Source organism: Thunnus albacares, chromosome 11 (genome assembly GCF_914725855.1).
Source record: "Thunnus albacares chromosome 11, fThuAlb1.1, whole genome shotgun sequence".
In the NCBI taxonomy this organism is placed as follows: domain Eukaryota; kingdom Metazoa; phylum Chordata; class Actinopteri; order Scombriformes; family Scombridae; genus Thunnus; species Thunnus albacares.
The window spans coordinates 1,325,126-1,350,184 of record NC_058116.1 but is presented as its reverse complement, the minus strand read 5'-3'; the positions used below and the strand labels follow the sequence as shown (position 1 = coordinate 1,350,184).

General features: G+C 38.8%; 1 protein-coding gene across 2 annotated transcripts in view; it reads left to right on the top strand.

The window, feature by feature from the left end:
- The window catches only part of htr2aa (5-hydroxytryptamine (serotonin) receptor 2A, genome duplicate a), a 51,848-nt gene that overhangs the window by 6,167 nt on the left and 20,622 nt on the right, over window positions 1-25,059 (top strand). Inside the window, exons 1-3 of one of the 2 annotated variants that reach the window (XR_006405988.1) lie at window positions 12,703-12,791; window positions 14,042-14,106; window positions 14,262-14,329. Coding sequence is in view for 1 of the 2 variants with exons in the window: in XM_044365719.1 (XP_044221654.1) it covers window positions 12,668-12,791 (124 nt within the window). In the remaining variant the exon portion in view is untranslated. Of the gene's footprint in view, window positions 1-12,590; window positions 12,792-14,041; window positions 14,107-14,261; window positions 14,330-25,059 lie in introns of those variants that run through there. The other variant, XM_044365719.1, reaches the window with a different exon arrangement.

The following is a 25,059-nucleotide window of genomic DNA, read 5'->3' as shown; positions in this document are numbered from 1 at the left end:
GGTGTGAGTGCAATAAAAGTTCAACAAGTTTAAAAATGTATGAGATTACTTTTGTCTGTGTGTAAAGAGTCAGCTGGAACAGTTACCACATGTTCCAGATATAATTCACTGTCATTCAGACAATGGCATCAAAAAACAAACATGCCAGAAAACACACAAAAAACTTTAGACACAAAGAGCTATGTTCTGTTCTGTTGTGCCTTTAGCCCGGAGCTAAAGGCACAAAGGTTTCCTAGTTTTATCTTTTGTTGTACCTCAGGGCTCCAAACCACTGAAGACTTTCAATATGACAGTCAAAGTGTAGGGTATGTCACATGAAAGCCTCCATTGTGGTTAACAGTCGCAGCATTCAGTCTGTGCAGTCACCCAGAATTAACCTCTTAGAGAGGCATCTCAAGCGATCGAATCTCTTCATGTCTGCATCCATCAGCCAATCGATACTCTGCACTCTGTTCCCCTGTGGTTCCCCTCTCTGTCCAAACCACATCAAATACTGAGAAGATCTTGAAAGCCTGACCCACTGTTCAACTTAATGGTTACACAATGAAAACGCCAAAATAATCCTCATATCCTTGTTGGAGCTCTGGCTCCACTGCATCATACAATAAATGTTTGATCATAGGCAGCATAGTCAGCTTCCATCCAAGTAAAAGTAAAGAAGGAAGATGGATATTTCAGTAATTAAACTGTCATTGTGTTTTGTAAAAGATTTGTACAGTGTAAAAATGAAACATAAAATATAGCTGCAAGCAGCAATGAGCAGGGTCCAAGCAGATTGCGAGGATTTGGATGCTTGATTCTTTAACTGACAAGAAGCAAAAGGACTTGGCTACATGGGGATTTGAACCTTGAACCTTTGTATCCCCAGAGAAGGTGACTTACAGACTGCACTGCTGGGGAGACATGGTTTTTACACACCCTCTCACAAACTCAGGCAATGTCATCACATGTGCAAAACTGGGGTATTTTTGTCTATTCAAACTTAAAATGCTTTCAACAGTCAAAATGTTGGTGTATTGTCAAATACTTTGGTGAAGTTTGATCAAACAATTGGTCAAATAGAAATTGCTGTGCATACAGTACAAATTACAGTGAGACACTGAATACCACTGCGGACTCACTGTTTGACATATATGAACACCAATTGAAACGTGTGGTGTCTAGTATCTAAAGAATGTCTGTCTTAACTTTGGTAGCAATTGAATGAAGACTTCTGGAGATATAGATGTTAACTGATTTAACATATTTTGAAAAATATAGAGTGACGGACTTCTGAATTGACCATAGGTTGCAGTGAGACAAACTTTTATCACACATCAGTGAATGTGCTGAAAAAATTTCAGCTCTGTAGGACCTACGGTGAAATTTAAATGATTTTCGGACGTTTTGACTGCAATATTGATGAATATGTGAGTTTACGCTTATAAACCACTCCCCTTTTTGCCAGTCATGACCAAACTTTATTTGTCTGAGTAGTGGATGAGATTTCCAACCTATCTACCAAGTTTGAGAACTGTAGCTGTTATGGTTTATGAGTTTCACTGCTTGGACCCCTAAAAAAACAGTGTTTTATTTTTCTTTAAGTCCTGTTTGCACAAAATCTCAAATAAAATTTAAAACAGCAATGACTGTCGACCGAAAATCAATTGACAAAAATGTTAATGATAATTAATTGTTTAATAATTCATCAAGCAAATATGCCAAACATTCACTGGTTCCAGCTTCTCCACTTGGATGATTTGCTGCTTTTGCTGCTGTTATATCATTTTAAACTGAATTTGATTGAAGTTGGTCAGTGAACAAGACATTTGAAGACCTTTGAGTCTCCTTAGAATCTGGGAACTGGTGATGGGAACATGTGACACATCCCTCCAGCTGCTAGATAAGAAGGAACATTTCTGATATTTCCCCAAAGACCTTTTATCTTCCTTTTTTAATGATAAAAAATGATTAACAATAAATTTGAAAAACACATGGACATTATTTTTGACTGCAAAATGCGGACCAAATCTGATTACATCTATTAATACAGCACATCTAAATTCTAGATTTAGCCACAATTGCAAGAATCTGTTTTGTCTGTTCTGTCTGTCTTTATTGTTGATCACAACAAAGTGAGAGAATGCAGCTTTTTGATTCAGAACCAACAGCCCAAGGTGACATATCTGAATAGTTTGTTTTGTTCCACCAACAGTCCAAAACCCAAAGATGTTGAATTTACTATAAGTCAGTCTTTGTGAGAGGCTGTACATTTTTAGCATTTTTTCTTGAAAAATGATTTAAACAATTAATTGACTCATATGTTATTTAATTGGCCAAACACCTCCGTTCTTGTATTTGTGACAAATGTTTGTTTAAGTGACTAAGTCTTTTTTCAGACATATTTTGATGTTAACCAAAAAATGTGTGCATGGAAGTAAACAAAGCAGGCCTCTGAAGACCAAATATCACATCTGTGACTGTTTTCTTTCAATCACACCAGTATACAGCACCAGGAACACTGAAAGATATTTAGGACACATAGGATTTCCACCAAAATTGATACAAGTTATACAGCACTCACAACCTCAGTGTCCTGAGTATTTAATGTATGTATTTTAATGACTTAAATGATACATTTTCCACAAAACTTTTATGGTATTACTGTAATACAGTGATTTCTTGAGGCAGCTTTGAACAGCTTTGCCCTGGCACCTGAACAGGAGGAAAATCAAGAGTTTTTTCACAGTCATCTGGAAGAGTGAACTCTCATGCAGAGCTGACTGGGCGTAATTGGTGTCAGGTAGTGACAGTCGCAGTTGCAGCTTTCCTGTGATCTGAGTCCCTGAAGTTGTTGAGGTTTTACAAGTCAGGGAAGCAGAAATATTGGCTTGCAGCTCTTTCAGAGTAACAAGGCACAGGTGACAACGCCAGGACATGTTGAGTGTAAAACTACAGCAGCAATTTCATAAAGACAGCTCTGTCTGCAGCAGCAGGCGTGGGAGCAAGAAGTCACATTTCAGCAGGTCCTGTGGGATTCTTTCTGTGGTTTTCTCTTTTTGTGTTTATGTGTTGGGGGAAGAATTTTTCTGTGAGGGATAATTCACTCTGGGTCCAGGTAATCGCCATCAGAGGTTGCAGAGCCAGTAATAATGTAATACTTTATCAGTGCTTGAGGGGGAATTCTCTTTTTCTCTTTGTGGCTCTCCACAGGGAAGTAAGAATAGAGGATAAGTTACAGTGCAGCATCCATGCTTGAGTTCTTTTAGGTGGAACAACATGGGGACTAAACACAGGTCAACCAGTTTACAAGACCAAACCTGTGTTAATGCAAGTTCTAGCCCACTAACTACAGCATACAACAGTGTTTAAACTTATCTCTTCCTGTCCATGCAGCCAATTATTTCGGTTAATCTTGAGAAAATCTACTTGTAGATGCTTTGAACTTACTTGACATAGGTAATCCATCATAGTGGACACACTGGCATTCAAGATTTAAAGCTGCACTGAAATTTGGATTCTCCTCACTTTTTGTTTGAGGAAACAGAAACTGTAATGCAGCTATTGTGCAGAATTCTCCATTTCTAAAAAGAGGATGAAACAGTTTTTAGATATTAGTGGGAACATATCTAAGCTTTAGTCCTCTGGAGGGCAGCTGTTCACTGACATTTGAGGGCTGGCATTGCTAGGAAAAACACTGTCAGGTTCTGTGGTGCCCTACTGACTAGAGCATGTCACAGTCCTGTAATAGCCTACGAACAATGAAATAAGCTTTTCCCCCCCTTTTCAACAAGCCCACATAGTGATTTAAAATGTCTGTCCCTCTATAACATTTAACTTTTGGAAGGGCACATTGGGCAGTTAAGTTTGTATTACACTCAGAAAGTGGAAGCTAGCAAGCTAGGCTAACTAGCTTCCACCCAAGAAGCAACCATAAAACTCAGTACTAACCTAAACAAATTCTTGCATCATTAATTGCGGTGTTTGCTGTGTTACAAATAAATTGCTGGATTTCGTACCATCTCCTGAGTAGTGCTGAATGATTTTTGTTTTTTTTAAAAAGGATCAAATCTGATGAAGTAGTACCAGAGATATTGTCTTTTTTATTCCACACATTTTGCCTCCTTGTCAAAACCTGGGGCCTATATTACCCACAATGCAACAGTTCAGTCAGAGATTTGGGTGTTTTATGCTCAGCATTGCCATCTTAACATCTTACTTGCTAAATTTGATGACTTTTAAGACCCCTTTAGCAATGTTCTCTGTGACATTCGTCTCCTTATCTCCCCTCCCCTCTCTGTGATGGTCAGCTTTTCTTTCTGCCTTTGAGTGTAGCCGTTCAGAACAACAATAAAAATATTTGATCTCTGACATGGTCAGACAGCATGTCGTAAGCACCAGTTCTGAAAGAGAAAGATATAGTTAAAAAGCATAAAAGTAAAATGTAGTGGTTTTGTCCCACTGACAATCTTCTTTGTCCCTCTTTTGCCGGGGCTGAATCCCCGAATGTTTTGAGTGTAGCCCCAAAAAGAATTTTACATGTAAGCCTATGTGAAGCTTGACAAAAATGTAATGTGTGAGCGCCATTTAGCCACCTCTCAAATTCAGAAATAGCGTAACTTATGCAGACTTCCATCACAGCTGTTAGCTAAGACTGGCTTCCTACCTTAGTTTCTGTTGTAGCTTCTAGAAGCACTTGTTTTGTTTTCTGTTTGAGCACTGTATCCTCGTATGAGACACAGAGACAGCTGTTACTGTTAACATGGACCAACAAATTACCAACAGCTCCTGCTACACGGGTGTTTAAAATAAACGAACCCTCTATGCCGAAGCCAGCAGCCAGACTGAAGCTGCTTTCATGAGACAGATGAATGAATCAGAGTTAAGAGGATAATATATGACATTAACTTGCATAACGTGCTGCATCAAATAATAATGTCAAAATACAACGAAGTAAGTAGCCATAAAAGCTCTTCAGTGAAGCTATAGTTTGTTAAGTGTTTTAACCATCCAGTTTATCTGCTGCTGCTTTACATATATATGATATATGATATATGATATATATATATAACTCTAACCCTAACCCTATTTTCTACCTCTCTTTTTTTCTTCTGTAAATGGTAAATGGACTGCATTTTTTCCCGATTTATAATTTTTTATTATTTTTAAAGATGCTGCATTTAACATATGCAATGTAGACAATAGTATAACACAAAGACAAAACAAACAAACAAAACAAAGAGGAAATACAAATCAGTGCTTGAGAGCAACCCTCTTGAGATGATACAGCATTAAATAAAATAGATTCACGTAATGAAAGGAGGGGAGGCCTGAGAAGCTGTTTGCAGTGCAGCTACACTTTATAAAGTAACAAACAGCACTGATTTGAGAGAAAAAAAAAGAAAAAAAAAGGGAAATACACCCAACAGCATATTTTTACAATGCTACACGCTAAAGTGGAAGACAAGACAGTTAATGAATCAAACTTCCATCAGGGCCCTTATTGTAGGTTTCCCAATTATTACATTTTAGCATGTAAAAGTCTACATTATTCATAAGTCTGAAAGACAGCTTTTCCAGTGCTGCCAGATACCCAACGTGACTATACCAGGAGTTCACAGAGGGAGCACCAGGGGCCTTCCATTCACACATAATAATTTGTGGCCCAGCATGAGGGCTGTTTCAAACCAGTCTGCAACTGAGGGACTAAGATCCCTTAGAAGAGAAGGATCACCTAAAACAAAAAGACTAGGAGAGAAGGGAAATTTGTATTTCTGAATACATTCAATATGGGTGTGAATTCCCACCCAGAAGTCTTCTATGTTATGGCAGTCCCATAACATGAGCATCAGGGTGTTGTCTCCCCCCTGGCATTACCAGCATTCAGGGCTATCTCTTAGTTTGACCTTATATAATTTAGATGACGTCTAGTAGACTCTGTTCAGGATCTTATATTTATATAATATACTTTTAAAAAATTTCTTAATAACAAATCCACTCTCCTTCTGTGAATGATGCACCCAGATCAGACTCCCACACCGTTTTAAGGGCAGAAGCCAAGTTGTTTGAGCAGCGTAGCAGGATTGAGTAATAGTAAGATGTTTCGTGTCCTCACCCAAACACCTTAAGTATCTGCATAAGGATGAATTCCTCTGTCAAACCACAGTTTCCAGATAACAGATGAGTGTCCGATACATAACTTGCGGTTTAACCAGATAGAGGCTGAGATGCGACAGTGAGGGTCAAATTTGCATATAGCAGTGATTCTCTTCAAAAACGATTGTGTGTGTGATAAGATTGGGTTGAGTCTGCTCATCTGCTGTCAGCTTAGTTGTGACAAAGTGATTAGGGTGAAGTGGTCTACACAAGGAGCTCTCAATGGTATGCTAGGGAGGAGCCAGTGCACCATGTGCCGGAGACCAAAGGCGAAATGATATAACAAAAGGATTGGGATAGCAAGCCCTCCCTGATCTACTGCTCTCTAGCTTAATCTGCCTAATCTGTCAAATTGTTTAAAGTACTTTTGGGGAATGTTGATGGGAAGTGACTGTAGAAGGTAGTTAAATTTGGATATGAAAATCGTTTTAAGGACATTGGCCTTTCTCCCCTTCTATCTCTCCACAGAGAGACAGTCTATGCTTAGCTAAACTATGCTACACTATGTGTTGCTAGGCTATGCCCAGTTGTTACCGAGTCCATGGAGAGAGAGAGATGCTTTGTGGCATGCTGCTTCTTAGCTGGCGAATCTGTGGATGAGTCAGGCTCCAAGGCTGAAGGATGCAGGCCTTGCTGGGTAGTCGGTGCTTACTTTGATTTTTTTTAAAATCTTGTATATATGTGGTTATTTTATGATGTCTCAGATATGCATATTAGTGTGTGACATCACCTAGTGATATCTAGCAACTTTTAAAGCAGGCTTTAGCTACTTTCTACTGAGAGTAGTTGGCCACACTGGTTATGCTATTAATGGCTAATGTAACCTGGAACTGCCAGCCTCCAGCAGAGATGAGGAGCGGGCTACAGAGGTCTGATAACCTCACTTCTTAATAAATCCACATCCCCAGTTTTTTCATTTTCAAACTTGTAGTCTTCAGTGCCAACCAATGCTGACTAAAGTGACATTACTTGATGCAGTTTATCAGATTTCACACAGCTCCCTCTGGACCCACAATGCTTTATACCTCTTTTTTACATATGCAGTAGTACTGGAAACAGACTTTGTGTACATTTGGTGGAGCTCTCCTTTTAGTTATGAGTTGTTAAGTTTCTGTAGTGGTAAAGGCCTAGTAGCGTAGCTGTCTTTCAGAAAGATCCCTATTTCAGGGGTTTAATATATATGTCGAACCTGAGAAGTTTTTACATATAGTATGTCAGTTTCTGAGTAGAAAAGTTGAGGAAGCTAATTGATTCACTTCAGTCCACTGAATGGAAACTCAAGTTGTTGTTGTTGTTGTTTTTTCATTATAATTATTATTAGTATTTTGCAGTTGGTCTGGCTTAAATATAATATATAATAAAATATACCTGGGGGGTATACATGGAGACAACCACAATCTCTCCACCCTAAGTGCAGCAAGACAGTGGAGGAAATCAAGCAAAGAGGTTTTTAGTTTCCAAAAAAGTAAACAGACTGAATGGAAACTCAAGTGCAGGAGAAAGTTGAAGGTTGAAAAAAAAGAGGAGAGAAGGCTGTTTGTCACTGATGCCTGAGCATAATGGGCCTGAATGGAAGAGAGACCAAAAAAGATTTATAAATAGAAGACATGGTGAAAGAGAGACTAGGACATAGAGTGAGACTGAGGACAAAAATGTGGAGTGCAATGAGGATGAAAAAGGAAAATCTGAGAGAAAAGCAGAGAACAAGAGTGATGAGGCGGAGGAGGCAATAGTCAAGAGTCTGACGGTGACCATGGCGACATCAAGTGACATGGATGAGTCATCTTCTCGCAAATAATAGAAGCCTGGATCAGGTCGTCCCTCACCTGTGGAGAGAATGATGGAGAATCAGAAGAGGGGAGGAGGGTGAGGAAGGACTGCATAGATGCTCCATCCTCACCCTGAATATGGTGTAGACATCCGTGATGATCTCGCTCTAATCCCCTCAGTTCCCTGTCAATTTTTGTTGACACCCTTAAGGTAGATCCTAAGGAGCTGGTGACACCCTGACAGAGACAAATCTCCCAACTGCAAAGACTTTTTTTTCAACTTCCTGCTTGGTCTGACAGTTTGAATTCTCCATGTGCGGATTCACTGTCATTCTCACATGCTCTTCTAGGGTTCCTCTATTTGATCTAGCACTGTCTGATCTAGTAAAGCCTATGTTTACGCTAGCTTTCTTGTGTTGAATATGCTCACAATCTTCTATTATGTTCATATAAATGTGTGTAAATTACTTGCCCGGTCGCATAAAAGTCAAAAGTGAAATACATAATAAAAGTCACCATGCAATATAGTGGTGCACTTTTCCCCAGTGAATGTTTATTTGGTGGCTCATTCAACAAGCCAAGGTGCAGGACAAGATGTGTGTTCATTTTTGAAAGTTAGATAAGAAGGAGACTTTAGCAGGAGAGGTAATGTGGGTTAAGTCTGTGGCTCTTGTGTTGAGTAGCAGGATGCTAGCAGGCTCAGTGTGACTGTCTGCTCTGCCTATGATAAAGCGCCATGTTACTGCTATATGCAAAATTTGATTTGCTGTATTGAAATAAGGTCTCCATCTACTGTATGTAGACAGATAATGGAATGGTATCAAATTAATGCAAAACTAGTATCAATGTCAGCAGACCAGTATTATAAATCATCATGCAAATATTAAACTGCCCAACCTGGAGTTAACAGACAAGAAATATATAAAATATACAAACAGAAAATGATTAGTGAATTAGTGGAAGAAATGTCAGTCCCTTGTGACATTGTTCAGATACTTTTAAATCCAGGCTAAATGCTTTCATATTCACTGCTACATTCTTTCAATTTTTTGTGTATATCATTTTTTTTGCTATGCTAGTAGCATGTGACTAATGATTACAATATCAATCTGTCTGTCCATTCATCAGTTTGTCAGCATTTCAGTCTAAAATTTTGATCCATGGTGAGTCTAAGACATCCTATAATGGCCAACATACAGAGGATAAATCCTTTTGATTCCCCTGGTGTCAGCGTCAGGACAAACTGTACATTTTTTGGCCCCACTAGTGCTGAAGATCTAAAAATATTAGTCTTCTCTCCATTCTTTATCCATCTATCCCTCCAACAACTCTCTTTTTGCTGTGTCTTACCGCTACCGTGGCTGTAGACTTTTAGACTTGTTGAATTTATTTTTAAAGAAAACAATAGATGTTTTTATAAAATTGCTTTGTGAATGTTTTTATTTTATCTTTTTGATTTTTAATGCTCTGCGCCTGTGTAAAGCGCCTGTATAAAGCACTTCGAACTGCCTTGTGTACGAAATGGCCTCAATAAATAAACCTGCCTCGCCTATATATATGTACCATAAAAGCATATCTGTCTCCATTCATATTGATATTCAGAATATTGTAAAATGCACTTTCCATTGGCAGCTCAGTGGTTTCAAAAGCAATTTAAAGGACTATATTTAGAGATGGCTGCCGTGCAAGCAGATGACAGTCATGAGGGACATGTGCTGGTGTGTGTTTGTGTGTTATGTGATATGTGAAGTGAACATATGTGCATATGCATGTGTGTGGATGCGTAGTTCCAGTTTGTGCATCTGCAGTTAAGATAGTGTGTATGTATCTGGAGCATGTTCTCAGTTCAAAGCAGGTTTTAAAGCCTTCAGCCTCGATCCATCTGTATGACTCATTCCATTTATCACTGCGTGGTCACTGTATAATTAGCTTTTTAGAGGCAACGAGCACATGAAAACCATCATTATGGCTCTGCAAATGCTTTTTATTACAGACAGTTAAATTAAAACATAAACAGTCAGCAGTCAGGGACGAAAACAAATGTTTCAGCATGTCATTTTGTCCATTCATCTGAAAGAGACTAGCTGTAAAGCCAAACACAGGAAATAAGCAGTTGCCTACATAACATACAACTACAGTATTTATTTCAATGGTTCTCTTTGTTTTTTCAGCACTGTCCTGCTTTCATTCACTCACTTCAACACATTCATACCTAAGAGGTTTCTATTGTTGGTCAATATGAGAGCAGCAGTACAACCACAATCTGAGGGTGCTTTTACACCTAACCTGTTTGGTTTGTTTGAAATTAACTCTGGAGTGTTGGCCCATTTAGTTTGGTCAGTCCAATGCAATACACAAATTATGCTATGTACACAACTCCTATGTTTAAGTGGGTACTCATGTGACATATCTTTGGAAAGCTAAGATTCTTGTGATTCAATTGATGCAAACCATTTCAAGATTATAATCACAAGAGCAGGTACAATCAGCACCTTTGTCAAATCACCAAAAAACAAACGAACAATTACAAATTTGGGGCAACTCACCTATGAAGCCTCATATTACTCCATCGATTGATAAAACTCTGACAAAATGGTCTTGTTACACTGGCAAAGGTCCAGTTGATCCAATCCAGTAAAATATTTAGTCCAATACACATCATTACATCAATAAATGCCCATGGACTGCTATTGCATCATTTCAAATGTATGTATGTGCCACATTTTCCACATATTGTCCATCATAACTTCAGTTAACGTGTTAATATTAGTGATATCTTGGTATCAAATTGGCAGCTGCACTCTGACCTTTCTATTGACACCTCACTTGACCCAATAGGAGCTTCTGTGTCCTGTCCACTGCCTACAATAGCCAAGGAGAGTTTGCCAATTGGAACAAATTGTGCTGATAGCCAATGAAATTACGAAAATGACCATAGGCAGTTTTAATGGTCAAACAGAGTTTGGTAACTTGTTCCACCACCAGGGAACTACAGAAGAGAAGACTCTGGCTAGTGACTTAGGGCCCTGTTGTGGTGGTAGTACCAGGCACCTTTCATTGGCAGATCATAGTCAGTGGGAGGGAGCGTAGACCTGAATGAGGGAGTTCAGGTAGGCGGGATCTGTTTTAGTTGCTGTTTTATAAGCAAGTGTCAAGGTTTTGAATTTGATGTGGGCAGCAACTGGGAGCCTGTGGAGGAATATGAACAGCTGGGTGATTCTAGATCATCGGTAGAGGTTTGAACATACATATGGGGAGGCCTGCCAGTAAGGAGCTACAGTGGTCAATGCATGACATTACAAGAGCCTGTACTTGGAATTGTGTTGCATGCTCAGACAGGTAGAGTCTGATCTTCCTGAAGTTGGACAGGGCAAATCGACACAACCAAGCAATTGAGGCCACATGAACCTTAAAGGTTAGTTGGTCATCAATCATGACACCCAAGTTTTGGGCATACTTTGTGGGCATGAGTTGGGTTTATTCAAGCTGGATGCTGATCTGTTATTGTATAGAGGGGCTGACTGGGATGACAAGGAGCTTGGTTTTTAGCGAGGTTAAGTTGAAGGTGGCATTCTTTCATCCATGCTGAGATATTGGCATGGCATGACGAGATCTGTGCCAAGACTGTGTGGTCTTCTGGTGGGAACAATATGAAGAGCTGGGTATTGACAGCATAGCAATGGTATGAGAAACCATGGGAGCAGATGATTGCACCAAATGAGGTGGTGTATATTGAGAAGAGAAGGGGACCAAGTGCTGAACCTTGAGGATCCTCTGTGGATAAGCTGTGCAGTTTAGACACTTCTCCCGTCTAATATACTCTAAAAGATCTCTCTGGGGGGTAGAACATGAACCAGTGGAGGGCAGATCCTGAGATACGAAGCTCAGTGAGTGTGGAGAGGAAGCTTTGGTGGTTAACAAAGGCAGCTGACAGATCTAGCAGCAATAGAGCTGGGGACTGACCAGCAGCTCTAGCTGAATGCAGTGATTCCATTACCAAAAGGAGTGCAGTCTTGGCAGAGTGACCACACGTAAAGCCAGGCTGATTCGGATCGTACAGGTTCCCAGAAAGGAATTCAGTAACTTGGTTAAAGACTGTGTGCTCAAGTATTTTTGATAGGAAAGGTAGGAGTGAAACCAGTCTGTAGTTTTCAGATCTACACTCAAAATAATCATAACTAATAGCACAATTCTCAGATTCTGGATTGCCGCTGGAATCTAAACCACGGGTGAGACCACGCTTTTAGTAATAATACAACTGTCTTAAATGGGTTTGTCTTCTGTATCAAACAGAGTGGAATTCTTTTAAAGTTGTGGTTTTACACCAACAATTTAAAATTCAAGGAAAGAAGCACAAAACAATAAAAATGCATTGCCATAGTAACTCAGGTTGGGTTTTGATCCAAACTGACACCCAAATGGTCACAAACTAGCTACATAAATTTTTGTGTTTATCCCAAACTTTTGCTTAACAGCCATAAATTAACCTTTTGTAGAGGGTTGTTGAAAGGTATTGTGGGAAATATGAGAAATCACGAACATCAGTAGAAGAACACTAGAACAGAGGTATTCTTCCAACCAAAACTATCGTCACCGATACCACAGATTTGATCTGTTGATACTAACAGTATTTTACTTGTTCTCTCCTCTTTACGTCCCTATTCATCCATCCATCCCCTCCTGCAGATTATGGGTGGCCCCTACCCTCTTACCTTTGTCCCATCTGGATCTACCTGGACGTCCTGTTCTCCACAGCATCCATCATGCACCTCTGCGCAATCTCTCTGGATCGATACATTGCTATTCGAAACCCCTTCCACCACAGCCGCTTCAACTCCCACACCAAGGCCCGCATCAAGATCATGGCAGTTTGGACGATCTCAGTGGGTAAGTACACACGCATGCGCATGCACGCATACACATTCACACAAGAACATGCACACACACAGAAACATAAGACAGCTATTTTAATGTTGAAATGTAAATGACTTGTTTGTGTCTGTGTCAATAGAGTTCAAAAGAAATTATTTGTTTCTGTTTGTGTCATGGTCTATGTTGTGTTTGACCTTTTGAGCTCTGATTAACGCAGTACAGCATCAGATATGGCATATCTTGACCTACCATGCCAACATGTTCTGCATCATTTTGAACAAAATTCTGTTTTCCTGTCTGGCACTCGTGGGCGTGTATGGAACCTTTGGGATGTCAATGAGAGTTTACAGTAAAGTTCAAAGTGTTGTAATGACGTTAAACCTCTCCGTTAAGGGGCTTACAGCAGCTACATGCAGAGACTCCAAAGCTACACTGTCTCCAAAGTGTAAGTTCTTGTAGGGGCTACAGCAGCTATGTAGATACCACTTTGGAGACTACAAAATTGTGATTGATCAGTTAGTGTTTTCTCCTTCAAAATCCAATGCTGACCTATCTGACTAAAATGGAAGGAGTCTCTGTCTCTATGTATGTATGTCTGTCCTTCGATTTTCTCAACAACTATTCATCTGAACTAACTGTTAGCAATGACAGAAGACAGTTGATTATCTCACATTCACTATTAAGTTGAACGCTATTTTTGATTGAAATGCCCATCCCTAATTGTGTCCTGGGCATCACCATTCAATAAGTTTGCCATTTTCTTTTGCTAAACTCAAACATTTCAAGCATCATCGATGTAACTTTCAGAATGAATGCTATTCTTTCCTGGAAATAGCCTAGTCCCAAATATCTAGCTGTTAGCAATGAAAGCAGCCAGTTGATTAACTCACGTTCGCTATTTGAATGCTAGTTTTGCTTGAAATGCAAATTGTGTCCTGGGCATCACCATTCAATAGTACTGACTCTGCTGAATCTGGGAATATAAGACACTTGATGTAAAAAACAACCAAAAAGACTTTTGGAATGAATGCTTTTGTTGCAGGAAATAGTCTGGTCCCAAATAGCTAGCTGTTAGCAATGACTAGGTATAAAATAAAAAGGCTAGGTATAAAAGGTTAAGAAAACTTTTATTAAATTTTCTGATGAGGATTCATTGTTTCTTTTGAATCATTTTACTTCAGTTAAACGCTATCCATATTTATTTATTGCGTTGATGAATAACAGTTTTTTAATAGTCTTTTCTGCTTATTTTTTTTTTTACCAAGATTGCCTATATTTGTGGAGGGCACTGTATGAAGTTGAAATTCTGAATAATTGGTATGGCTATCTGGTGAGTGTTAACACATGAAATGTTCGACTTACACATGTAAGCAATTTGAAGTGTGATTTTTAATGGCATTTTCATCTTCCATTGTGGAAAGTGGACAGTAGTGTGCGTGACATCAGAGTTTAACCACTGACTGTGACATCTAATCTTTGTTGCAGACCACCTTTGCTGATGCTGGAGGGCACTGTATAAAGTTTAAATTCTGAATAATTAGTATGGCTGTCTGGTGAGTGTTAACACATGAAATGTTCAAATTACTGCATGTGAACAATTTGAAGTGTGATTTTTTTTGTTTGGTAAATGGATGTACTGCATTTATATAGTACTTTCTAGTCTTCTGACCACTCGAAGCGCTTTAAACTGCATGTCAACATTCACCCATTCACACACATTCATACACTGATGGCAGAGGCTGCCATGCAAGGTGCCAACGTGCTCATCAGGAGATCTAATCTAATTCTTATTCACACATACTCACACACTGATGGCACAGACTTTGGGAGCAATTTGGGGTTCAGTATTGTAGTATCTTGCCCAAGGACACTTTGACATATGGACTGGAGGAGCCAGGGATCGAACCACCGATCTTCCAATTAGTGGACGATCTGGTACACCTCCTGAGCCACAGCCCCCCATTTGAAAGCTGAAAGCAGCAATACCGGAGGCCAAGCAGTTCGCCCGTTCGGAACAGGCACATCGCCATAGGTATATGGGGAGCCCGTTCACTCCTAGTGTCAAGCATAAATCTGGCTACATGAAATTTCACAGCAATATAGATATATCCATACCAATAGAATCACCGCTATCAGTGGATTTGCTCAAAGGGGGCGAAATAAATCAGGTACAGCAGATTTTTTATGTCAAGTTCAGTTTTGGTGAACTTTGACCTGCGAATTTGTACCTTTGACCAATAGCAAGCCATCTTGAGAGTGCTGACCTATGAAGAAATGGAGAGCCAGAGAGTCTCAAATGGAGGAAGCTAGCTTATTAGCTATGGTGCACCATTCTTTTCCACAAAAGAGCAATGGTTTGCAGACAGACATGACAATCAATAGTATATAAACATCTTTTGAATAAACTTTAAGAAGCTGTTGTCCCATTAGTGACCGATCTAAGCTAACAAACTAAGGAGTTTGCTAACTGACCGTTAACAAGCTTGTCAGCTAGCAGAGCTTTATTTTCTGCTTTTTATTAAACAATATTATGCAATGGTGAACAAAATGCGAGGGGGAAGTAAACAGAACAGTAGATAGAAATAGAGAGTAACTGAGGGACCTATTTTATGAATGTCTGGTGTGCCAGCTTCGCCAGGCCAGCTTGTGAGTTAGTTCGCCAGCTACAGCAGTTCACCAACTAGCCCTGCAAGTAGTTACTATGTCACAAAGCTCCTGGACCTACCTATTTCATATGGATGAGTGAATTTCACTTTTAGCATGACCATGGCTTTAGCACTGTAACTTATTATGGTTCATACCTGTCCACAATGGGCTTTGAAAATAAGGGAGATTTTCCAGTACCCCATCTGACCATAACTTTTACATTATCAAAAAGGGTTTCTTCTCTCGGCTCCAAAGATATAATCACCAGGTGCCTTTACTGCCTGAGCTGCTGTAATCAAACAGACGGTTGATGTCTTTGTGGCTTCTTAAGCACGCATGTTTAACAGACCTAGCATGCTGGTTAACATCATTTTTCCCACCATGACCAACACTGAAGTCTATCTTACACACCTTACAAAAAGGTTGTTACCTACCATGCCTTTTGTCAGGAATGGGAAAACAGTCTCCTACGTATTCCAGGTCCAATAAATGACATTGAGCCTCACTGGATGTCAGCAAATAACTATTTGCCATGTAAAGATATAGTGGAGTAATGATGACTTGAGCAGTGAATTAAGTCACACTCTCTCTGTGTATGTTGTAATCCAAGCTTCTGTGTTCTTTGTTTTGGCAGCCACACTGGCTGTGCGTGCATGTTAGCGCATGTGTGCGTGCATGTTAGTGCATGTTAGTGCACGTTTCCATCATGGCCGCTGTGTCACAAACGTTCTCACATTACAGCTAAACATTACACTAAAATATGTTTCTGAAAACATTTGAGGCGATAAATAGGCAATGCAGTGACAGAATCTTGATCCGTATTTGATAAGCACTGCCTAGTTTGACAGTTTGATCAGAGTTTCTTGAGTTGTCGGCTTTCTTTTTTTTCGTTTGCGTAAACCACACACATTTGTTTTGTCTCGTCTGTTGGTGCTATAGAGCTATCTAATGGCTGAATGTCATGTATTGCAACTTTAAATATTTACACAGATTTTTTTTAAGTGAGTAAAGCTACTGCGGTCAACAACCTTTTAACAGCTTTAGAAAATATTATGTTCATAGAGTTGTTGTGTAGTGTTAATGCCTATATTAAAAGATCTGTAAATTCTTTTATGGCAGGTTTCGATCTTGTGCTTTGACTTTTGTTAGTGGGGATGCACAGTGCCCAGAACAGTAATTCATCTAGATACATGTGTAAGTTCCTTACAGTTTTCCTGCTTTCTCCATCACCTGACACCTGGGCTGCTTCTATGTGTTTCTCTTTCCCCCTTAATTGTTTTCTTTCAATCTTGCATCAGCTGCATCTTCTTTACTTTCTCCTTGTTTTTCTTTCAACATCATCACATCCTTCAATTCTACCTTGCTTCTGTCTCCTCCCTACTGATTCCTTCACTCTCTGGAAATGTAAAAAACCTTCCTTTTAAAGTCTGAGTGAGCATGAAGTAGAACTTGTTTAACTTGTATAGTGTTAATTACAGTAATTGTGGACAGATGACACACTGTGGGAATACGTAACCAGTCAAGCTATCCAGACTATAAAGCTACATTAACATTACTGTAAAGTAAAGCAGGAACACCAGATGGTGTTGGATGGTTAAAACAACACCAATGTAAATTTTAAAAAAAAACTTCTGCTCCACTGAAGAGTTTTTGGTAGCTATTTAGTTGTATTTTGTCAAACAGATTATTATTTGATACGACACATGTTGATGTCATATACGATCTTTTGAACTCTGATTTATTCGTCTGTCCCATGAAACCAGCTTCAGTCTGCCTGCTAGCTTCAGCACAGAGGGTTTGTTAGTTTTAAACATCCGCGTAGAATGGATGGGTGGTGGTTTGTTGGTCACTCCTTGTAAACAGTAACAGTTGTTTTTCACTTGTATTTGTTCTTGCACAAAGCAATGAGAGGAAAATAAGAAAATCCTATGTTGGATTCAACAAACATTCTTAACGGCCTGAACTTGTCGTAAATTGCTTGTTTCAGCCTTATGAATGCCAACTGTTCATGAGAAGGTACGCGTTCATGAGATGTGATCATTAGCATAATCCATGCCTCTAAAATTGCCATGTTCTGCTCCGTTTGTGGGCAAGTTTCATTCAGAAAAAGTTCCCACCAAGTAAAAACACTGCACACAAGTCCTGCTTTCAGAAATCAGAAGTCAAACACATAACAAATGTAAGAGTGACAATAAGAGAACCGAAACAATGAGAAAATATGAATCCAGCTAACATGTCATCAGAACAGCTCTGCACTGTGACAGAAAAAAAGAAGGAATGATTTGACATGAAGTTCAAGTCACAGAGACATTAGAGGAGAATTTTATAATTTACAAATGATGTTACACTGTCAGCTGCAACACAAGATGATACTGGACAGAGACCAGCAGAGAGACCCAGACGCAGCTGAAGGAGTGAGAGAAGTTATATAAATAAGTCAAACAAGTGTTTCTCCCTTGTGAAGAAAGTCAGAGAGAATCTATTCATGACATGTACGACAGGTCTGGACCACCCGAAAATTTTGTTTGCACCTAAGAGAAAATTCTAAGTGCGAGAAAATTGATGAATGTTCTTAAATCATTCGTACGTGTTTTTTAAGGACAAATCTGTTCGTACAAGTACTTCCTGCATGAGGCCCAATGTTCAAACAGAAAACAAAACAAGCTTTTTATTACTGAACAATTAATCGTCATAATTTGTTGATTTGTATGCTCAGATTTTTCATGTTCACCAGACTTGCATTGTTGTGAGTAAATGACTTTCTCAGCTAGGAAATGTGTCATCTGAACACTGTCTCATGCTCTCCATAATTACAATCAATTTACAATGACCGTTTCCAGGAAAACTATAAAGAAAATAATGTAACAAATCAGTTTTCATTTTCTAGGGAATGATAGCTCTTTAAAATTAAATCTTAAGTCATATTTACTACATGGCATGCCTTTTTAGGGGGGCACGAGAGAGTTGAAGGTGTGTTGGGACACAAGGTTTGGGAGACGTGAGGCGTGAGCTGCACTATGCAACAAAACTCTTACTCACTCTTTTAATCATAACTTAGTCAAATGTGAACACACAGACATGATACACATATTTTTAGATTCAGTGTGACTTACACATTGTGAGGATATCATCATCGCTAGAATGCATTACAAAAAACATCCATACATCATCTTGGAAATAATAGAAAAAAGACATTCTCATAATTTATATAACTCCAGAATCATCAAGTTTTCCTCAGTATCAATCCAGTGATATGTCTGTACATCCGTGGCTACACTGCAAACAGTAACTGATAATATGTCATTTGGCATACATTTAATGGCGCCAATTTGCCAGAATGTTAAGGCTAAAAAACAGGTCATGTTTTAGCCCACAGACACTCTCCTCTATCCATTCATATGCAGATATTTGTCCTGTGTGTGTTAAAAACCGGTGGACACTCAGTTATCACAATCTGAAATTACACCAGGGGTGACGTTCGGTAGATGGGGGGGTTTTGTGGGGGCCCATAGTATCAGACTGACAAAGCCTGGTTTAGCATGTTGCCATGCTAATATTTGTTAACTATTATTAAACACAAAGAACAGGATTCATTCTCTGGCGACCACAAATTTCACAACAATCCAACCAGTAGCTGTAGACATATTAAAGTCTGGACCAAAGACACACTGACATTGCCATCCCAAGAGAAAAAAGTTAATAAAACCTTTAATAACACCTCCAACCCCCCTCAAAAAAGACAAACCAAACCATAATGGTGAGCTGGGCAGAAGTGTGTTGATTTGATTTTAAGTTTCAGCTACTACAGTTAGAAGTGGTTTCAACACAATAAAATGTACTACACATCTCTGAACACTTACCAAGACATTTGAACAGCCCTGAAAATAAGTGTTTGTGTTCTGTGGTCAAGGATGAAACACACTGTACGACATGTTTAGCCTTGTCCATTGTGACACTCTCCCCTTTCTGAGTAAAGCACCCCGGAGATAGGCAAGAGCTAATCGGCCATACTTTGATTAAATAAAATAAAGAAAATGCCAGCTCTTTGAGCTTGTAAATACATAAACTGAAGTCTTACCTGGGAGAGGCTCAGTTAAAAGAAAGATCCCCTTACCATGTGAGTAGTAGGGCAGTAAACTCCTTATGAGATGCAATTTTCCTGTGTTTAAGACACAAGTGACATTTAGGACTCCATATCATTTTTATGGAGGCGAGGGAACAATCAGGTCCTGATAATTGACTTCTGCCTGTCTGGTTGGTATCCAGCTGCTCGGGTCAATGGACCAAGACGAGCAGGAAATGTAATGATGGGGCTTGAGACGAGGGCCTGCAGTCGCGCAGTGATTGAGGTGGTGGGCGAGACGAGATGAGTGCAGAATAGCTCTGCACGGCCATTATCTACACTCACTGCAGGCAAACAGAGGAAATGTAGAACAGCATGGAAATTATGTATTTCAGTTCCAGCTGATAATATTTCAGATAACAAGCAACAAAAACAAGCCATCAGTTATTATTTCATTGAAGTTGAATTATCTAAAAAATTTCCACTTTCCTGTCCGAAGCGATTTGTTCTTCTTATTATTAGTCAACATGCTTTCACACTTAGTTAATCAAGATCAGAAATGGCAGAAATTTGACTTTCCTGCTGGTGGCAGTTTGCCCAGCGCTCTGAATTTATCAAATTAATGGACAATAGGAACGTCATAGCTCAACATCAGTGATGTTTGGTTTACTTAATGATTTACAGCAGATATAACTGAGTTATCCTGATTTTGCAAGATAAGATAAAGTACAAGCTCCAGTTTGTTCAGAATAGTGACAGAAATGTCAAATCAACAGGGCAAATACAGAGGCAGGAGATAGAGAAAATTAAGAAATGTCATATCCCACCTCAAGGACATACATGATTGAAATGAGAAATAATCCTGTGCAACATGGCCTCTTTTACAGATTTGTGTTTAGCAAAAGTAGCATTTCATGTTGTATTCCTGAAATGTACAGTGCAAACGCTGTTGTGTCACACCAATTACCAAATGATGTGACTATTTATTTCAGGGCTGTGTTACCATCTGTCTGATGCAATCATATAAACATTTTCACCAGTTTTATATTTATTTCTATCTTCATTGTACTAATCAACGTTGGGAAAAAAAAAAAAAAAACATTATCTGCCTTGGGCTTCAGATGTGTGGAGCTGTGTGTTCTGCACCATGGTCTGCACCTCCACACAGTAATATGGTTTCCTGAAGAAGCATCTTTCTATTTGAGAAGCTATTCCAGACATTCATTTTAGGGCCCTAACACCATGTCTACACAGAAAGTTTAGCGTGAGCAGCGCTGTTGAGACATTTCACTCCGAACCACAAATTGTTTTTGCTCTCCGGAGCAGTTTCTAAACAAGCTAATGTAACTACTGTCTTCAGGGATGGAGGAACATGTCACCCAGTGCAGCGGTATCGCTCACTGATGTGTTATAATAGTTATAATAGTTATAAGTGTAATAGTTATAAGTGTTAGAATAGTTTTTGGACAACAACTGAGGTCTACAGTACAGAGGAATAAGATATATCAGACTTTGGATACACAAACAATACTTGTAAGTAGGATGAGTTCATTGTTGGTTTGGCTCCAAACATAAGAGTTGTTGACAATAATTATAGAATATAATATAGCCAGCCAAATTATTTAACTTTTGGAATCTGACAAACTACATAATGAGTAAGTTATTAAAGGTACTAAAAACCTGCATTTAGAATTCTGAACATTCACTCCCTGTAGTCTTCTTAAAAGGGGTCTCTTACTTTAATTTTGCATCTTGGTCCTTTGTGGGAGGGATTCACGGCAGTTACAATAGATTCCCAGAATCATGGCCAACAAAAAAAAGTTTTAAAAAAAACATTACATCAATTGACACTTTTCAGTCAGTGTAAAGAATGTCATTTGGCTGTTTCTACACCACATAGCCAAATAAACTACTCTTGTGTTGTGCTATCACCTCCTCATAGCTCTGAAGGCCTGCTAAACTAGCATATTTAGCAAATTACAGGCAAAGTGATTATTTTATTAAACAATCTCACCTCTAACACTCTTTTAGTAGCTGTTCTGCAGCTTTCAATTGCATCACAAAAGCCTCCTCAGCAGATAGAGAATTGACCAGATGTCATGTGATGCAACTGAAAGCTCCAGAAATTGTTATTAAAATTAAAATTGTTATTATAATAATGATAATAATAACTTAGTGGAGAACAAAGTAAAAAGTTAATTAATGTAACAATAATGAAACAGGGTAAAAAACAATACTGCAGTACAAGGTACATTTGAATATAATCAAATAATATACCAATATGCCAGTCCACTATAATCATTAAATATACAGTAGGCTATGAAAAAATCTATTGTGATGCAAAAAGGACAGTGTAGGTTGGATTTTTTGAAAGCTTCTGCTCTATTAGAGCTATTTATCCGTGTACATAGTTGTTGCTGAATGCAATTGCACATTTAATTTCAGTTACTCTTATTTTTTTATAATAGCATTAGCCTATATTCATTAGGCCTAAATTATTTTAAAACAAGGCAACCTAATGTTCTCATTCAGTCATTTGCAAGTTTATTTCTGAAAAATGACGAAAAAATGATCAGTCATGACGTGTGAGAATCACTGTTTTTTTTAAAACTTCTGGAGGACAAAGTATGTACAGGGAGGGAGGGGGACATTACTGTACATCACAGCATGCGTTATCCAGTTGTATTCCAGAAAAAAAAAAAAGGCAATCATGAGCCATTATGTAGGCTGGCCAGTTCATCCCTGCCTGCAGGTACTGGGGTAGTTTTTCCATTTTTGAAAAGTATATTCAACAGGCTGCTTGTGAAGGCTGGAACATGCTCCTCCTGGCTACATGTGAACAAATGTGTACTTGTAGCCTACTGTCAAAAATCATGAATCAATCAATCAGCTCATTGGCACCTCTGTGAGCCTCTCCCATAACACCTTTCTCCACATACTGTAGGTCTGCACATATATTTATATTCATCTTTGTAAAGTTATTTCCAGCCTGGGTTGGGAGGTTTGTTTTCATGCCCTAATACTGTTTGTAATTGGCCAGGTGGAGCCTAATTTAAAGTCTCTCACCAGTCAAAAACTTGTTTCAATTTTTGTTCCTTCAGCTGGATATTTGAGCTTCACAGTGCAGAATGATACATACACAGAGTTTGACACTTAAACCCTGTTTTCACATTCATTTGCTAAAGATGGAAAGTTTATCTGTGCTCACCTTAAATCTGAGTATAAGGCGTGTATCTATGAGCAGCAACCATGGTCTAGTATGCAACTTTAACAAATGCAATGTGAAAACTTGAACCCTTCCATGCACATACACTGAGAATAGACTATTCAGTAAAGTAGAAGACATCTTGTGTCTAGTAGTTAGACTTTTGAAACAAAAAATACTTTTATATGCATAGATTCTAAATTGTTCAATAAAGGAGGGAAGAAGCAGATTAATTAGTTGAGTATTGTTATGCATCTTAAAACATGTCTGGAGGGGAACTTTAAAGACCATACAACAAGATTTACTAGGTATAAGAAGCTAGTCAGGTGTATTTGTATAGCTCAATATCATTGTGTCAATGGACGCACAACCAAAATGGTTTCTGACCTTACTCAGATTTATAACAAATAAAACAAAACAAAACAAAGAAAACAACTTAGAAAAGGGCAGAAACTTTGGGAAAGGCAGTTCAAAGAGCCACCTCTGATGTCTGGAGATATAACATAAATTGAAGGGGGGGGGAGGCAGATTACAACAAAAGAATATTATAATAGATAATATTAGAACACAGTCCAGCAGTGGGATTATAATAAGTCCACTGAGGTCTGTCAATATAACAAGACCATTTATAATAAGCCCAATTAAATAAGTTCAAAGAAATAACTGTGTGTAAATAAGTTCAACAGCCTTTCTTCCCATTGCTCATAGTGAAAGTGGGTGAAGCAGGTAGGAGGATGTGTGCGGGGTATGAGGAGGGTGTGGAGGATGAGGTCAGTGGGACAGGCGAAGGTATAGCTTGAAAAACTACATATGAGGTAGAGTAGGAAAGGAGTAAAGATATTAGACCAAACTGAAACAAGAAACGACTCCCCTCCTCATTATTTCAATTAACCCTTCCAATACCCACTGTGTTTTCTCTAAACTTGTTGACCAAAGACAAATGCACTAATTCACTTGGAGTGAGTTTTCAGCCTTGGCTAATGCCTCTGTGATCCTCTGTGGCTCTGAGGTCTGTGTTTGCTTCCTGATGCGTCCACTTCATTAGCTCTGACATTCCGCGCTGTGGCTGCTAATGACCGAGTCATGCCGGAGCTGCAGATAGCTAATTTAGCCTTCCTTCCTAGTCCAGATCCAAAGCACGATAGTTTGGATTCACTCATCATTTACATTCTCTTCAATAAACTAATGCAGTTATGTAATTTATCTGAGATCCGGTTACTTCTGGAGATAAGTTTGACTGTTTTACTGTTTTGTTTACCTCTTCTGCAGCCAGCTATACATTTATCTGTTTGTGAGTCGATTGAAATAAGGAAACAGTGTAGATGTAACTATCTACATGGGCACTGGAAAATAAGCATGGGGTCAAATTATTACAAAACATAGTATAATAATGAGATGGTTGATTAGTCTTTACTTCAGCTAAAGAGAAAAACAGGTTGCCACGCCATGGCTAAAGTATCAATCCAGTTAAAGACTAAAGTTACATAGATTGGGTTTTAGCTTTAAATAGAGGAAATGGTTGACAATATCTCACAGTTAATATAGCCAGTTGAGCTACCCAATACCATCAACATTGTTTATAGGCCTAGAGCTGACAATTAAACATTAAAGCTGATGTATTTCCAAGACTGACATGGCTCTAGTGATAGCAATGTTGGACAGTTGCTCATTCCAATTAAATATCTCTACAACTATTGGGATCTCTAGATTTTTTCTGAATGCACTGATATATCTGACTAGACGCTAAATAATGCAGAAGCAGCAGAAAAAAGTTGACAAATATGAACAGCTGACATTAGCCTGTTGTCCGAGATTATTAAACCCAATGTCAATGGTTATTGTGTTACATTGTGAATGCACAGTATTAAATAACCCTGACATGACTAACTCTGCAGACATACAACTGTTGAGAGATTTCCAGTCAGTGACACTCTAATGTGGTAAACATGGGAATGTGAGCATAAGTCATGATACCATGCTTTCATGGTTATTGTCAGCGTTGGTGGCACCACTGTTATCCTGAGTATTCATCTCTGCTTTTCCTGAGGAAGAAACAACAAGCCCTCCAAATTAAATGACAGACCATGTGACTCCAGAGAGACACGAAAATTACCACCTATTGGTAGTAAAAAAAAATTACTACTTATTGGTAGTATTTTGCAGGGCATTATTTTCCTTTACTTTCCAAAACCATTACAAATCACTGTTTAATGATGTTTTATGATGTGATAATGCTGTGGTTAAGATCTGGTTAGGTTTAGGCACAAAAAACACTTGGTTAGGTTAAGGGAAAGATCATGGTTTGGGTTAAAATGATCACTTTGTTAAGGTTAGAGAAACGTAGTGTGGATTAAAGTTACGACTTCCTT